The sequence below is a fragment of the Raphanus sativus genome, chromosome 9 (assembly GCF_000801105.2).
Source record: "Raphanus sativus cultivar WK10039 chromosome 9, ASM80110v3, whole genome shotgun sequence".
NCBI lineage: Eukaryota > Viridiplantae > Streptophyta > Magnoliopsida > Brassicales > Brassicaceae > Raphanus > Raphanus sativus.
Window position 1 is genome coordinate 18,505,326 of NC_079519.1, and position 17,123 is coordinate 18,522,448.

The 17,123-nt window shown below is 34.3% G+C and overlaps 2 protein-coding genes across 2 annotated transcripts; both read right to left on the reverse strand.

Moving 5' to 3' along the window:
- Window positions 1-7,549: 7,549 nt before the first annotated feature.
- LOC108825863 (putative methylesterase 12, chloroplastic) lies at window positions 7,550-10,280 on the reverse strand. Its single transcript, XM_018599219.2, has 5 exons — window positions 9,812-10,280; window positions 9,100-9,339; window positions 8,843-8,986; window positions 8,377-8,511; window positions 7,550-7,938 (listed from the first exon to the last, which is right to left on the reverse strand). Exons 1-5 carry the CDS (start codon window positions 10,076-10,078, stop codon window positions 7,666-7,668), a joined length of 1,059 nt encoding a protein of 352 aa, XP_018454721.2. The 5' UTR covers window positions 10,079-10,280; the 3' UTR covers window positions 7,550-7,665.
- A 1,294-nt stretch (window positions 10,281-11,574) lies between these two features.
- Window positions 11,575-13,176, reverse strand: LOC108823986 (uncharacterized). The gene is made up of 7 exons (XM_018597308.2): window positions 13,017-13,176; window positions 12,800-12,949; window positions 12,462-12,727; window positions 12,315-12,379; window positions 12,129-12,231; window positions 11,943-12,053; window positions 11,575-11,861 (listed from the first exon to the last, which is right to left on the reverse strand). Exons 1-7 carry the CDS (start codon window positions 13,168-13,170, stop codon window positions 11,736-11,738), a joined length of 975 nt encoding a protein of 324 aa, XP_018452810.2. The 5' UTR covers window positions 13,171-13,176; the 3' UTR covers window positions 11,575-11,735.
- Between the last annotated feature and the right edge of the window lie 3,947 nt (window positions 13,177-17,123).

Below are 17,123 nucleotides of genomic sequence, written 5' to 3' on the forward strand. Positions count from 1 at the left end.
GTTATTTCATAGGAATGAAAAATGTGTAAAATACATTCTTGAGTTTCCTCAACCTAGACCATGAGATCTCCAATGTTGCTAGGTTAGGTTTCCATCAAGTGATGACTTATTGTATTGGTTTGAGAGCTATTCCCCTCGAAGTAATAACAACTTGCTCTTTAGGTAGCCCTTTAGTAGTCAAAGGATCATCCACATTTTCCTTTGATCTGAAGTAATCTAATGCTACCACCCCACTGGAAAGAAATTGTCATATTGATGCATGTCTACGTCTGATACGTCTTGACTTGCCATTGTAAATTTTATTTTCCCTCAATTTAAAGCAGTCATACTATCACATCGAATGCAGGTTTTGGCTATAGAGGAATATATTCAATAAAATTTCTAAGCCATCCAGCTTTTTATGCACCTTTATCTAATGCGATAAACTTGGATTCCATTGTAGAACATGCAATACACGTTTTTAGATGATTTCCAAGACATATCACCACCACCAGATGTAAACACATAACCACTTGTAGATTTACTGTCTCTGCTTCTTTGAAATCCTATTTTCATCACTATATCCTTCTAAACAGGAGAAAATTTCGTGAAATACAAAACATAATTCATTGTATGCTTTAATTAATTTAATACTTTAACTAAAGCATTTCAAACTTCTTTATTTGGATTACTCAGTATCACTCGAATATCGACTTCTTCGACTCAATGAGTAATCCAAATCTAGTCTCGTTTGATTAAATAATTGTATTTACCTTTATCTCAGCATTCTCAGATTTGTGAACCAAAAATCTATATACAGCACTGCTTTCTGCATGAACAATATAAACGCAATCAACCGTTTTTGGTTTGTAACGGTTCTTTTTGGTAAAGGTACTTGAACCTTTGGGAGACAATCCCACACTTTCACATTTTATATGAAGTAATCTTATTTTTCAAATTTTGTATAGAGTTTTATCACTCTTTTGATGCCATCTTTTGAAATCCACTCTTCGGGATAAAAAAGACTTCTCTATGTGATTTTTCACAATTGCATTAGATTGATACATCTTGCTTTCTTTGAAAGAACAAAATGAAAATTCTGTCTTAGATTGTTATTTCAAAGTATAAATGCAAATCAGTCACACGTATAATCAACTATGTTTGCTTACTTCATACAAGTTATGATTGTATATAATTTATAAACCCTTATAACTAATTATTATATTTATAAACCCTTGTAAATAGTTATGAGATTTATAAACCTTTATAAATAATTATCTAGATGATTACTTTTCCTCCTTTCACCACTTAACGATTATAGTTTGATACTTGCTTGAGCAATCTCCTAAGACATAATTTCGCCCCTGTAATGGTGTGTGTAGTTCATGGACGTCATCTTGAGGATACAACTATCAATCTCCGACAATACACCCGTACGAAGACGCTAGCAAAAAATATTCTGCATTTTCCTTCAGAAATTTGTTATGTGGTAAAAGAAGATTGAATCTAATTGATTCTCTGTTATCTTCTCCATTTTCTCGTATGGCACTTAATCGCTTTATATATTGACTCAAATGGTGTCCTTAATCAATGCATACATTAACCCAAGAGGTGCCTTTAATCAACATCTATGTCGACTCATAATTGACATGTTTTGTCTGAAGTGTTGCTTCCTTTAGTTAATTAAGTCCAACACTTCCTTGGAGCAATATAATGAGTTCTGATGATTGTTGAAACCTAAATATATATCTATCTCTACTCCTTGGCTGTTTTTACCTACTAGGCTGTCTTGTTGTTATGGTTAATGAACTGATTGATGTTCGCTTTAGATATTTTGTACTTCTGTAGGTTGTGTATGTTTTGTTCCGGGTATATCTCATTAACCTTTCGAATTTTGGTGCCAGGTTTGATCCTTTAGTCCACTGGCTTTTAGCTCCGCTTGTTATATATTAATCTCCTTGTAATATCCCTAATCCAAAGTCCATATTTAATTTGGTTCCTAATGGAAAACTATTTAGGTACATGACCTATTAGAGTTAAACCTAGGATTTAACCTTCCCTTTCCTATAAATAGAGATCTACCCATCTATGTTTTTCATCACAAAAACTCTATCTAAGCTCTGCAGAGAGACCGAGAGCTGGAACCATCAAGACCCAAAGCCCTATCATGTGCCGTCTTTGATCTCCTCTCACCTTTGCTCCATCGTCGCCGAGCAACCACAACATTCCAGAGTTTGTCAAGCCACTGTGGCGCCTCACCACCATAGCCATCACGTCTCACACCGTTGCGTCCTGAATTTGATGAGCCGCCGCCTCGCCACTGCTGCTATCGAGATACACGAGTAGCCGCTAGATCAATTTTCTGCTTCTGCAAAGGGCGGAACATTCACCTCACCACAGATAATGACCACCCTTTGATCGTGGTTCATTGTTGTTGTTCTCATTCTTCTTTTAATATTTTTTTATTTCTTCTTCCTAGCAGACTTTCTTAGACCTAGATCTTTGCCCCTTTAATTCATGTGAGGTGGTTTTGAAAACAAGTTCTCTTCTCTTGTTCTCTATATTTCCTAATATTGGATAGGATTTCTTAGCCGCCATGAATGTTGTTAGGCTGGTAGATCGATGTTGTATTATGCATAAGAACGTTCATATTGTTAAAGGGCTACATGGACAACTTTGTGTTGATGTAATGAATTGAATGAATATATTGTGTAATAAGAAATAAACGAGTTAAGATGTTAGATGAATAAATGAACTGGTTATTGAGATGACTTTTGAGTATTAGATTATGTGATGTATTTGACACTGAAAGGGGGGTGTCTAGGAATGAAATTGGGGACATGACTGGCGGCACTAGCATGCTTAAGTCATGCTGAGTCTCGGCATAACTAATTATGGGATCATAAGGTGGGCAGATCCTGATTAAGCTAAAGCGGCCATGAGCAGGTCGTAACGTAGGAGCTACATGTTAACAGTGCCTGATTAAGCTAAAACAGCCATGAGGGGTAGTAACATAGGAGCTACATGTGAACAGTGCTAGAGATTTGATCAGTAGTGCCCCTTGTGGGAAAGTCTTCTGAACTTGTGTGTTGAATGATAATGTTGTATGTAATGATAGTGATGAGTTGTGGTGATGTTTAGTTATTGTTTACAGCTAGTTAGTTCTCTTTCTGCGTTGAGTAGTGTAGTGGCTTATGATGGGAGGCTGGTCTGGAGCTATTTCACTAAGTAATCCATTTTCTCATCCCTTTCTTTTGTATTTTCTTGTGTGAAAGACTGTAACTAGAAGTAATGGATATGGTCGGGTTGGTGTATTAAAATAGAAAACACATCTGGGAATCTTGAGACCAATGGGAGGACACAATAGCTAGCCTTTGGGTGCAGACACTTTTCCTAATCTCGCATTATTTGGCTTGTCCAGGTAAGGGAGGGTTACAATTTGGTATCAGAGGCTCTGTGATGTCCTAAGGGATCATTGATCATGCTTTAAGATCACTCTGTTATGTCCTAAGGGATCATTGATCATGGTGTTGTCAAAAATATTGTTTAGTTTGTGAAAGTTTATGGCCTTTGATAATTGTTGGACACAAAATTAACCACAAATAAAGTGGACCGAAGGCCCAAACCCATCAACAAATCGGTCTCAACCAAAGAGAAGTCGAGCGTGGATCTTATGTCAAGTCAAAGGATGGGCCGAGATAAAACTTAACGAGGCCCAATACGCAAAGGACCCATAATTTGCACTAGACAAGCTCAATTATGGAGGAAGAAGTTCCGAAAATTGAGCAAGCGGGTAAAGAGATTGCGGAACCAAGCTGCTATAAGTAAGAGGCTAAGTCGAGAGAGAAGGACACGTGAAAAACACGAGAGAGAGAACTTGCAATACACTTTGACCACGTCGAGCTCGACTTAGATCTTTTCTTTATTCGATCTTAATTGTAGTTCTTGATCTCATTTTTTTATTGTATTCAACCTTCACAAACCAATAAAAATCTATTTTCGTCAATTGGAATCTGTTTAAATAATTGTGTTCTAAGGATATTGTGGCTTACATCCTTTTTCTCCCTAGTTTTACATCTCAAACACTATCAAATACTTAATGTATATTTTAGGATCTACATTTTGGCGCCGTCTGTGGGGAGAAAACGATAACATTTTTGGTAAGAATCCAATCTAAGGTTCTTAAGCACGACAATGGATCCCACTCAAATCCAATTAGGAAACTCTCGACAAGGAGTCACCAACGTTGATTCCACCGGATCCCATCCAAGAAACGAAACATCACCCATCGGGCTCACTAACACAACCGGGACCGAAACATCCCAGAAACAGCGAGTCTCCTTGACAGGAACAGCCGAGACCTCGGTTCCAGGAAAAACCGGAGCCAGTGTTTGTTTCCCCCGGGTAAGCTCAGTCCGCCAACGATCCGATCGCCCGGGGGAAACAAACAACGACGATCTCACCAACCCCATGGCTCAAACCAGGGAACAAGTAGCTGAACTCACAGGGATGGTAGCAACACTCGTCGACAAATCTCGAGACCAGGAACTCCCTTATCGAACCATCGCTGCCTATTGGTGGTGCTAGTTTTGTTTTTTTCTTTCCGATGTTGTTTTCATTCTGTTTTTTTTTTCATGGCAGCAGTGTCTTAACCGGCCTTTGGTCTGGTTTGTTTGCTCCCATCATGGGTTGTAAACTCTGAAACTTTATTTGATTGAATGAAAACTCAGCGTTAAAAAAACAAAGATGAATACCTGACTATATTACTTTACCATATATGCACCTGACCATAATTCCTATGACCATCTAAACTATTAAGACTGAAGTACACTTAGCTATGTCCCCTTAAAGTTGCTCAAATATTACAAATGAATGCCACTGGTCTTAAAACACAGTAGTTTTGTCTTTAAGAGTTGAAAAAACGTGGCCTTAATCTACTAAACCAATGCAATCAAAATAAACCAATGCAATCGAAATATCAATGCAATCAATGCAATCGAAATATCAAAAATACTAAACCATTCCGTTAAAATATGATCACCTTAAATGTCATTAATTTACATTAATTAAACATTCCTTTACCAGTCCTGAATTCACGAAAATATCAAAACAAATCGACATTCTACCTGTTTTCCTAATATTACGCAGACTTAATCTAATACATAATTTTCATTAATATACATTAATGACATTTAAAGCGATTTTTAATTGCCAAGCACTCAAAGATTTTCCTAATTCTAAGCTACCAGAATATAACTACTCAAAGATATTCATAATTCTACGCTATCAGAATCAGAATATCTATCATATTAATTTAACAACAGCTCGAAATTTTTTAAAAAACTTGCCCACCAAGTTGTTAATATTTCTCTACATATCGAATATTCCTTTTCCCTATTAGATTTAAAGCATAATAAATGTACATTTAATTAATTAAAAGATCTTTTGCCTTTAATTCTGATTTAAATTGTAACTACCTAAAATAAACGATAGAACTTAATGACTTTTAACCTAACCTACACCATTTATCTCCACCAGTATATATAGGTCCTCATCTATTCTCCAAATAATATAAAAAAAAAAACGCAAAACCTATAGCATGTCGAAGATAACTACTTTTGTTCCTCTCACAAAGCTGAGACCATTCAAAGACAACTAGCGTGTTCAAGTTAAATGTTTACATTCATGGAAGCAAAACACCCCTTTTGCAGGTGATTCCTTTGAGATGGTCTTGGCAGATGAATGGGTAAGTTCTGTAAAACACGTTTTCCTCTTATTGTGTTACTAATGTTTCTAAAATATCTAATATGACTGTGTTTTTTGTTAGGGTAACAAGATCCATTCAAAGTGTGGCATGAGTTATGACTTAACTGGTAGTAACCATCATCGGGTTTAATGGAGACTTCAAAGTTCATCAAATCATCTTTGCCATTGGGAAATGATATCCTGCAAGAGCTTGGAAGATTCAACTCTGATATATCTACACCAATTAAAACAATCGAGAAACATTTAAAAACTTTAAAAAGAAAGATAAAGATCAAAACATATATAGAGACAGACCTTTGTGAAGACGAAGTTCACCAGCAGATTACTTCTTAACTGAAGCTCCTCCTCCTCTAATAGCGTTCATCAATGCTGGATTCACCGACCTACCACAGAAATTAAAATCTTATTTAGAAGAGAAGTAAAATAAGTTTCTATTAAGAACACTCGGGATCACTAATTTTAAAATTATGTGGGACTTTTTGATAAAGCATCTACCAATGCTAATGATCTTGATGCTGGATTTTAAATCAAGAGAATAATTATTTGAAATATTTTTAAAACAATTTTTTTTTCTCGGGATAACAAGAATGAACAAACAAGGTTACTTCTAAGCAGTGTTTACATGTAAAATACAAACTCGAAATCTAATCTATTAAAAAAAACAGACAGAATCAAGGATAGAATGTGCACCATTGTTTCTAGATGTCTTCCTCGATGTTGAAACCGTCTTTCAAAATCCCCGATTTGACTTTTCTAATGCTTACAGACGATTATTGAAGTCCGATCTACTCATGGAGATGACTGATCTGTGAAACATAAGAACAATTGATTAATGTTAGTGATGGTTAGGGCTTCAAAAAAACGATTAATCTGATTAAAAAGAACAGCAAGAGAACCTTTGATTCTGTCGGTTCCTACACCATGTTGAAAGTTAAGACAAAGAATGGTTAAGTTTGTAACTTGATTCACGTTTTTTTGGGTTCTGTAGAAGAACATCGACAAGAACATGGAGAGAGAGAGAGAGAGAGAGAGAGAGAGAGAGAGAGAGAGAGAGAGAGAGAGAGAGAGAGAGAGAGAGAGAGAGAGAGAGAGAGAGAGAGAGAGAGAGAGAGAGAGAGAGAGAGAGAGAGAGAGAGAGAGAGAGAGAGAGAGAGAGAGAGAGAGAGAGAGAGAGAGAGAGAGAGAGAGAGAGAGAGAGAGAGAGAGAGAGATAGAGAGATGAAACTTGACCGACAGAAACCAAAAAAGAGAAATAAAAATTTCTGGTAAAAGAAAATAACTCTTAACAATTTTTTCTGTTTCTTTCGCGGACAAAATTTTTTAGTGGGCTTCACATTTACTTTTCTTTTCAAACTTATAACAAATCAGGCTTAAGTTGTTAAAAAAAAAAATCAGGCTTATTTAGTGGGCTTCGCATAACAACTTATTTTTGGTACATTTTCATTATTTTGTAATTTTTAAAAATCATGTAATTAAAAATTAAAAACATGTAAACTTACATAAACAATAATATAATAAGATTGAGTCAACAAAACCCACAATAATATATTGATACTAATAAAAATAGATGTTTAAATATTTTCAAAAAAAATTGACCAAAAAAAAAATTAAATCTTTATAATGAGATACTCAACAAACCAAACGAAATAAACCAATATCAAGTTGTTAAAAAAAAAAACTAATATCAAAAATTAACAAATATGAAAACCATCAAATTTATGTTTAACATTTAATCATTCCAAACATACATCCAAAATCTAGTATCACTTTAAATCGTATGCACACAATTAACTATCTTGCTTGGTAAAAAAAAAAACTATCTTGCTTGGTATCGACGTAAGACGAATTATACAGAAGTTTATAAGTTGAAAAATTAAAAGTATTATACATGGTCGAGTGAATTAAAGATTTAACTCTCTTTTAAGGAATCTGAGCGATCTCAAGAAGGATCTTGTGAAGAGACTGAGGTTTAGAGAAGAAAGGACAATGATCACTTCCTTTGATCTTATAAACTCCTTCGGGACTATTTTCTCTCACAAGTTTCTCCTGAACGTCTGGTGAGAGAGCCAAGTCATCAAGCGTCTGAACATAGAATCTCCGACCTTTCCCATATCTTTCTGCGCTCAGCGACAGTTTCTCCATCATTGGACCCAATGGTACTGCTCGCATTGAGATCATCGACAATGCTATGTCCTGAACAAAAAAAAAACATGTTAAGGCACATTTATGAGTTCTGTCTAGCTTTTTTTTTTTTGTTGACCTATTCTTTTCGAGATCAACAAGTCAACAAGTCAAAAACCATTGTTGACAAACAAAAACCAACAAAAATGCACCAAAAATTTACTAATTTAAAAAATCACACTGCATATCAGTTTTCTCACAAATGATATTTTTTTTCCAATGCTAGTTGATTGAATTTTATTTCGTAAATCTTAATTTTTTTTTGAACAAACTTTCGTAAATGTTAATTAAAAATTAACTTTTTTTCTGTTTTGATAGTCCCAAAAATATGTATTATATAACAGTTAGAGATTTTGATTGATTAGTATCCAAAATTGAACCAAGTCTGAAACAAAAACTGAAGCAAACCAAAAGAAAACAACAATTGGGCTGTTCTTGTGCTGTGTTTACCTTATTGGGTGACTGATTGAAGTACAAGCTTTTCATGTGTTGCTTCTCAAAACTGAACCCCGTTGCGGGCTTGTCCTTTCCATTTCCATGGATCAAGAACTGTGATTCTTTCATGAACCTTTCTGCAGAACCAAGCTGTGATAGACACAGTTTCTAAGAGTTTTAGAACAAACAAAAACATTCACAAGATGAGGAAGAGAAAACCAAGCACCCACCCACCTATTCATCGAATTTAAAATTCACAAGGATCTACAGAAATGCACATTACTTAAACACTGGTTGCAAGTGACTCCACAACACATGTTAAACTCTATGCTTTCACGTTTGATTTCTTAAAAATTGTTAGCTTTTCTCTAATTTGTGTAAATAAATCTTTACCGAAGCTAAACTGAATATAATTATGTTGGTTAAGAGAACAAACACATTCAAGAAACTGAGTGTGGGTAAATTTTTGCTAGTGTTTTACCTGATCAGCAAAGACATCGAAGGGTCTTTGTCCATCAGAAACCATAGTGGCACATATGAATACAGCTTTTGAGATTTTTTCAGGAAACCGCTCTAATGCATATGAAACACATGCACCTCCTGTACTGTGACCTACGACAATCACCTGCAACAATCAACACTCAATTGTTTCATGCATATGTATTTGTAGAATGAAAACCTTCCTTCCATGTTTCAAGATAAACCTATTTGATCAACCTGACACAAGCATTTCCTAACCTTTTCTTCCTCTGGAAGATTTTGAAGAAGCTCGATCAATGGTTTCGAATATTCTTCTAAAGTGGAAACACTATTTGGGTCAGCCATACTAAATCCAGATCCAGTAAGGTCAACTGTAACAGGAGATAGTCCAGACTCTTCCAATGAAGCAACAGTTTTGTACCAACACCAAGCCCCAAACCCTTCACCATGTACAAGAACGAGTTTCTTAACCGCCAAGCTCTCCACAAGATCAGGTACCTGAAAGACAAAAGGACACTAACATCGTTTAGAAGGTAACTTGTCTTCTGATCCCTAGACACTTGGTTTCTCATAACCAAAAAGAAGCTTCTTGTCACACTCTATGTTTCTAAATTACAACGAGGTATAGCAAATAATATTAAACTTAAAAAAAAAAAAAAGCAAAAAGCAAAGAACTTTTTAAGAACAAACAGAGAAAACAAACATTCTTACAAAGATAACACTTCTTGTCTGGTCCCAACCTAGTGTCAGTATCAGATTTTCAATCTCTACATACTTTTGAACTTTCTCCTCCAAAAAAAAGTACTAAGAAAAAGCAAAGCCACTAGAAAACTTTCCAGAACAATCAGAGAAAAAAAAAACATTATAAGAATCTCTTACACAAACCCTTTTCTCCTGATGTCTCAAAAAGTACAAAGTCGAAACCTTTTATTTTAATCATTTTATTATAAAATTTGAGGATGATGATGACCTGCTTGTTGTTTGAAAAAGGGTCAGAGAGAGTTTGTCTTCTGGAGCTAGTAGACCCGACACGTCTAGAAATGGACCCATCGAATCTCTGAGAAAGCTGGGCTTGATGAATAGCCATGGACAAAGCTCGTCGATGCAACATCTCTTCATCACCAAGCAGTTTCCTTTGAGAACGACTTACCCTCTTGCTTCTAGACCCATCTCCTCCTCCTCCACTGCTTCTGATGGCAACATCTTTCTTCTTCATACACATAACTCTATTACCCATCTTCCAAAAAAATCTCTCTCAGAAGAGCACCACAAGTGTGTCTCTAACTTTTATTCCAAGACGGGAAGTTATTAAATTTCCCAAGAAAACGGCACTGATATTTTTATTTTTTTCTTTTTTATTAAAAATCGGGTTTTTAATGTCCATTGAAAGTTCAAAGGTTACAAGAAAAGATCTGAGAGAGAGAGAGAGAAACAAGAAGGAGAAGAAGAGTGGGTGAAGAAAGGAATCGGTTATTAATTTACACGCTAAAAGACGTTTCAAATTTAAGATAAAGCAGCCAAAGTTTATTAACTTTGCTTCGTCTTTGTGTGTTGATATTTCTGGGACTTGCTACATTGCGTGCCTCAACACTATTTTAACCTTTTTCTTTTTATTATCTCTCGTTTCATTTGATAAGAAGTTATGTTTTAGTTGAGATATATGAAAGTCGATAATCTTCTAACAAGAAAAGCATTGCTTGAGAATCAAAACATATTGGCAACCACTAACCTAACACATATAACATATTTGCAGTCCAGTTAAGAGAACCATAATATTTTTCTCTAGTGGACAAGAAGACAGAAAAGATCCAGTCAAAGTTACATGAAAATCAGAGAATTCAAGTTTGAAGGTCTAACTAAACCTTCCTATAGGGAGAGCTTCAAATGGAGGAGCATGTAGCGTTTAGAGCATTTTCTGTGTATATATATAAAAAAAAAAGGTCAAACAAAGTTTAGCTTTCTTTACATCAAAATGTGTAATTCAATAATCATCTATTCTATAATCAGTGAGTTCTGCAGCTTCAAACAGCATCACTCACAAGAGCTGGACACATCAGTTTACATTTTTGTAGAAGAAATAGATTTATATGAATTATTCATCGAACTTTTTTGGTCAACGGGTAATTCATCTCCCTATAAATATAAACTATGTTTCGGAAACCAGAGGGACATGGAACACCAAACAATTCCATGTTACAAGTTCATAAGTGTAATATTACTAATCCTTTGCCAGCAATGTTTACTCTAGGCGGTTTACATTACCCACTCGCAGAGAAATTTGGGAGGCACGTACTGATCAAATGTTTATGGGAAAAAAAAACTTACCGATTTATTAAGACAATGTCACGTCTTAAGCAAGCTACATCAAGGTGATATAGTAACGAAAACCTTTCTTACTTGCTTTGTCTGCTGGAATTTGTAAGTTTTGCAGATTGAGGAACCTAAGAGTCTTTTTTTGTGTAGCTTAGGATTATTAATGCAACATCTGAGAATAAAATAGTAAGGGTGGTTTCCCTTCTTTTCATTGTCCCAGTCGAATTCTATAGAGAAATGCAAAACATCCACAAATATTAAAGCCTCAAGATAGGACATCTCTAGAGACGGAAAGCACTTAAGGTCATAGGTTACTATTTAATTAGCTGTATAGTTCATGTTTGTATCTATGAAATTTTATTGATCTCAGAGGTTTGCTGTTGTATGCACGGAGGGTAAGATGATTGGGAAGCACATTAATGTTTTAACCAATATTAATTGGCTTTCATAATGCTAAAGGTTTGGGTTTGATTGTTAGTAGAAATGATAATATACAAGTGCTCTAATAAAGCTTTGATGTCCGCGGATAAACTTACACCATGAACAAAATGCATGTTTTCTTGTTTTTTTTTTTTTTGCTTTCAAGTTGCTGCTTCAGTAGGAGAGGAGAGTTTTCCAAGGACAAGAACAGAATCACCAATCTCAATTTTTTTTGCTATTCCATCCCCAAACCCATCTTTCCAAACCATGTTCTGTCCAAAGTATATCTGCATCATCATCATCATTCAAAACTTCAATATTCATTGATTATGATGTTAAACCAACAATGTATTTTTTTCTTCGAGTACCTTTCCCTGTGGTTTCTTCTGTGGCTGTAAAAATTTGTCTGACCTGAAACTCCTCAGAGTCTCAATTGGCTCTTCACCTCCAATTCCAGTGTCTTGATTTATCGTCGGTACCTGATCTCATCCCAAACAAATTTAAAAGCTAACTCTTAAGAAAAAAAGTATATTGACGAAGCTGTATATACCTACCTTGCAACGGGAGCATAATTTCACACCGTGAAAGGTGAAATTGTCTATAAGTATCTCTGTCCATAAGTCTTCAGCAAATGGTTCACATCCATCAACCAAGATGCTGTCACACATATATATCCCAGTGAAAAGATAGTTAGTTGTTTTGTTGTTACATGCATAGGCAATAATTTGAAACAAACATACTTGGGTCTGAATCGGTTGATGGGTACAGGCTCCTTGAGAAGCTCATTCAGGGCATCAAGGGAACCCTATAAAAAACGCGTAACGTAACACTATCTGATCAGAACAAGAACACAAAGCAACCTTTTGGTTGATGGTGACTGACCTGACCTGTGATATAAGCAAGAAAGGGTACATATCTGAGAACATGGCAAAGTGACCAGAAGCATAATTTGGATCCACAGGTCTTGTCTCAGAGGCTGAATCAAAACGAACAAGTCGACAAGGCTTGCCAACAAAAATTGAAAACCAGTTAGAGGCTTCCTCTCCTTCATCAAGTGCGGAGCCAAACCACTCCCAGACTGAGACATCGTCTGCTATTTTCTCAGGTTTGGTTAGTGAAACCTTGAGTACATCCATCCCAGGAGCTCTAACCACTGTAAACACAAGCAGAAAAAATAAAAAGGATATATCTTCATAAGTAGACGACACTAAATAGAAAAGCTTACACATGTTAGAGTTGTTGTCGGGGTGCCAGTCATGTGCAAACGCATGTTTAGGCATTTCAACTTCGATTAAGGAAAGCTTTGGTTCCACTCTTTGAGTCAGTCCTCTTCCTTTAGAGTTGACAATCAACCAGTTTCTATCCCATCGAAACCCTAAAACCCAAGAACACATCTCAATCAACATCATAACCAAACTAACGAGATTTGAGAAGTACTGTACCTGTGGGAGTGAGAGAAGCCTGAGACAAAGAAATCCCTCGACATGATTTGATAGGATAGACGTAAAGAGACGCTACTCTTCCGGCTATTTCACCTGCCGGTGATGGAGACAAAGCATTCTCCATCTCTCTATCTCTTTCTCTTGTGTTCGACATCTTCTCCTTGGGATGAACATTATCTTGATAGAATTTCACATTTGCCCCCTACAGTTTTTCTCTTAACCGATAAAACCTAACACTTTAATTTGTTACTAAATAAACCCATATTCTGTTGCATCCCAATATATAAAAAAGATAAAGGGAGTGTTTTTAACCTATCCACCTAAGCATAAAAAATTAACCAATCAAAACGTTCTATTTTGACACTTCACCAGTCAGAAGACTTTATTTTCGTGGACTATATTTAATCGTGTACTAGATTTTGACCAGTCTTAAAAAGAGCGAGTATATTTTTTATTGAAAAAATTATTTTACGTAATAAAAATTATGATTTTTGATGAATTATATTTTAATTTTTATGAAATATATCTTAAATTTACTTATATGACTTATTTTGTTATTTTAAATATGACTAAATTTTTGAAGACTCTAAATAATTCATACCCGTAATATTATTTTATTTATTTAACCTGAAGTTAAACTTATTTTACAATGATTTTTTTAATTTAAATAAAATATTTTATATCTTCAACACTCTCTGTATTGAAAAATTCATTTGTGCATTTCAAAACATATTCTATAATTTTATTAAATTTAGTTTATGTGATTTATTTTTATTTTAAATGAAACTATTTTTAAGCAGTTAAGATAATTCAGACATGTATTATGATTTTGTTGATTTAATCATTTGTTATTTCAACTTGATTTTATTTTGAGGTTTACTTTAATAAATGCTTTCAAATAATTAATAACGTGAAAGGTTTTTTGGAAAGATATGGTGCAAACATTTAGGAAACAAAATTTTCAAAAAGGCTAAGAACTGAATTATATTAAATACTCTTTGATGTAATTGCAAAATAATGATTTTCAATTGGTTGCAAATAATGTTGACAAAAAGGTAAGGGCGGGTATATTTTTTGTTGGAAAATTCTTTTACATAATAAAAGTTATGATTTATTGATAAATTATATATTTTAACCTTTTATGAAATTTATCTTAAATTTACTTATATGACTTCTTTTTGTTATTTTCAATATGACTAAATTTTAGAAGACTCTAAATAATTCTAACCCGTAATATGTTTTATTTATTCAAACAAAAGTTCAACTTATTTTACACTGTTTTTTTAATTTAAATAAAATATTTTATATCTTAAACACTCTTGTACTGAAAATTTCATTTTTGCGTTTCAAAATATTTTCTATAATTTTATTAAATTTAGTTTATGTGATTTAGTTTTTATTTTAAATGAAACTATTTTTAAGGAGTTGGGATAATTCAGACCCGTGTTATCATTTTGTCGATTTAATCATTTTTTATTTCAACTTGATTCTATTTTGAGGTTCATTAAATAAATGCTTTCAAATAATTAATAATGTGAAATATTTTTTGGAAAGATATAGTGCAAACATTTAGGAAACAAAATTTTCAAAAAGGTTAAGAACTGAATTATATTAAATACTCTTTAATGTAATAGCAAACTAATGACTTTTGATTGGTTGTAAATAATGCTGGAAAAAGGTACATGCAATTTTTGTAATTAATTAGAAATTTTATGGACAGATTCATAAACAGTCATCTGCTTTAATAGTATAGATTTAGTTTATCATTCGGCCCATCTGAATCCACCGAAAAATCTGTTTTATTTTCAAGCGTTGAAGCTTTCTTCCTCGGACTCTCCAGCTTCATCTTCTCCAATCTCTGATTTTTCCCCGTAACCTTCTCAATCAATAAAGCCAGTTTACAAAAAAAAAAACCTTCTCAATCAATAATGATGTTAAAGTAATTCTTTAATGTTTTGTCCTACCTCCCCTTGATACTCTCCTATATGAAACCCTCTCTCCAAATCTAAATTCATCCTAAATAAAAAAAATTCCTTTACATGGCAATGAAATCCACCACTAAGTCTTAGCTTACCACTGGAAAATCTCATGTCGGCATGTATTTCGACGACATCTCACCATGACCATCTGAGTCACAGCTTCAATCCGGGTAAATCCATTTTTGAATGAATGATCAGTGAATTATCATTGTTTTTCACGGTTCGACCTTCTTTGTATTTTCTTGAATTAACATGATAATCCTTTTTTGGCGACTACTTATTAACTTTTTAAATGTTGATTACTGATAATTCACAATCTGATTGTAGGCTGGACATATTGGGTGTGATTGGTAATGGTTGTGGGCGCTCTCCACAGCTCCATTTATTTATAAAGCACCAAAATTAGAGCAATCAAACTTTAATTTATTTTTTAAAACCACAGCTCTTGAAATAACGGGGTTGATTGGTTGGTGCTGTAGCTTTAATTTTTATGCTTTAGAAAATTGGCTGTGAATTTTATTGCTTTGGCTTTAATTGTTTTGCTGTAAATTTATTATCAAAGCACTAAATAAAAGCTGTAGAAAAATTGATTTAGAAAGCTAATATATTTCATTTTCTAACTTTTTGGCTGTAGCTTTAATTTTTAGATCTAAAGCTTGATTGCTCTAGAAAAATGCTGTAGAAAGAAAAAGTGGATGTCCAAAGCACTTATCAATCATCCCCAACCTACAGCTGTAGAAGTGCTCTGCAGAGCCGAATATCCAAAGCAATTTTTAGTGTTTTCCATAAAATTCTACAGTAATAAAATTTAAAGCTACAGCAAAAAATCTACAGATTTTTTTCTACAGCAATAATTTCGAATCTACAATCATTACCAATCGGACCCATTGATTCCTGTAAATCAACACTTTCAGGTCGAATACTGCATCTACTGGGAAAAATATCTTAAAAGCGATTTCATAAGCTTGTAAAAGAAGAAAAGTTGCAGGTATTCTGTTGTTATTTTTTTGGATTCCAAACACTGTAAAATACATAATTATGCACTGTTTACTTGACCTTGTGTTCCTAATCAGATCAAGCCAAAGGGTTTGGATGATAGTGCTGATGAGAGGGAGCGAGTAATAACATTAACCATGGCTGTTGTTTATTTCAACCGTAAAAGACATCATGTTTTTTTTCCTTCCTAGAACTGCAACAAGCTCTAAAGCAAAGACCACATGATGCAGCCTTTATAGCACTGAGGTTGTTGATTTGTATGAATCTCTGTTTTTAACGTCTTATATGATATATCATGCGTTATTTTTCTTTCTTTTTCTCCTTCTTTGCAATCTAATTTTTACTCGGTTTCAACCCTCTTCAATCCATAGGGACTAGCAACTGGCTTGGTCAGTTACATTTGATTGAAACTTGCAACGAGTAAAAGAGTTTCTTGCACGCAAATTACCAAAAGAAGAAGAAGGCTCTCTCTCAAGTATTCGCTGCAGGCAAGCATTCTCTGATGTTTAAAAGAGATTTTACTCTACAGTTTCTTTTGGTATTATTATTACCTAATCTAACAAGTATATTTCATGCCACAAATGATAGAAATTGATCGGGTCTGGAATACATTGCAAGCAGAAGTATCCAAGATGGAAAATAGTACGTAGGCAGGCCCATCTATGAATGTGGGTTTAGTCTGTTTGTGAAGACAGTGAATGATAACAAACGGTATTTTGTTTCAGGTTCTTGAATATAGTCTGCAATAGGTGAGATGTACCGTTACGAACCTTAGAAAGGAAAGATTTGTGTTGTAGTTGTTCAAGATCCGTGAGAAACTAGTGGTTGATGGTACATGTAAAGGGAATATATCTCGGCTTAGCAACCACTCGAAGCAGTTCTATGACATGATGTAGACTTCCGAAGTTGGAGTGATTGCGCTAAGACCATCGATTAGGAGATTTGTTACACTGCAATAAATCGCTGAGATGTTGTTACTGTTGGCGTAAGCTTGAAGAACAAGCTATCTTAAATCAAGATATGTTTGAATATTGAGAGTTATCTATAAGAGTTTTTATTGGGAGTTATCTAATAAGAATAGATCTTATCTATAAGATTAGGAGTTATCTAAATCTTATGTATAAAAGGAGTT

Coding starts and splice junctions, on each gene's coding strand:
- LOC108825863 (XM_018599219.2), bottom strand. CDS start 10,078: ATGGGTAATAGAGTTATGTGTATGAAGAAGAAAGATGTTGCCATCAGA. Junction 9,340..9,811: donor CTTTTTCAAACAACAAGCAG/GTCATCATCATC, acceptor TTTGTCTTTCAG/GTACCTGATCTTGTGGAGAG. Junction 8,987..9,099: donor ATCTTCCAGAGGAAGAAAAG/GTTAGGAAATGC, acceptor TGATTGTTGCAG/GTGATTGTCGTAGGTCACAG.
- LOC108823986 (XM_018597308.2), bottom strand. CDS start 13,170: ATGTCGAACACAAGAGAAAGAGATAGAGAGATGGAGAATGCTTTGTCT. Junction 12,950..13,016: donor GGCTTCTCTCACTCCCACAG/GTACAGTACTTC, acceptor CTTGGGTTTTAG/GGTTTCGATGGGATAGAAAC. Junction 12,054..12,128: donor AATTATGCTCCCGTTGCAAG/GTAGGTATATAC, acceptor GGATGAGATCAG/GTACCGACGATAAATCAAGA.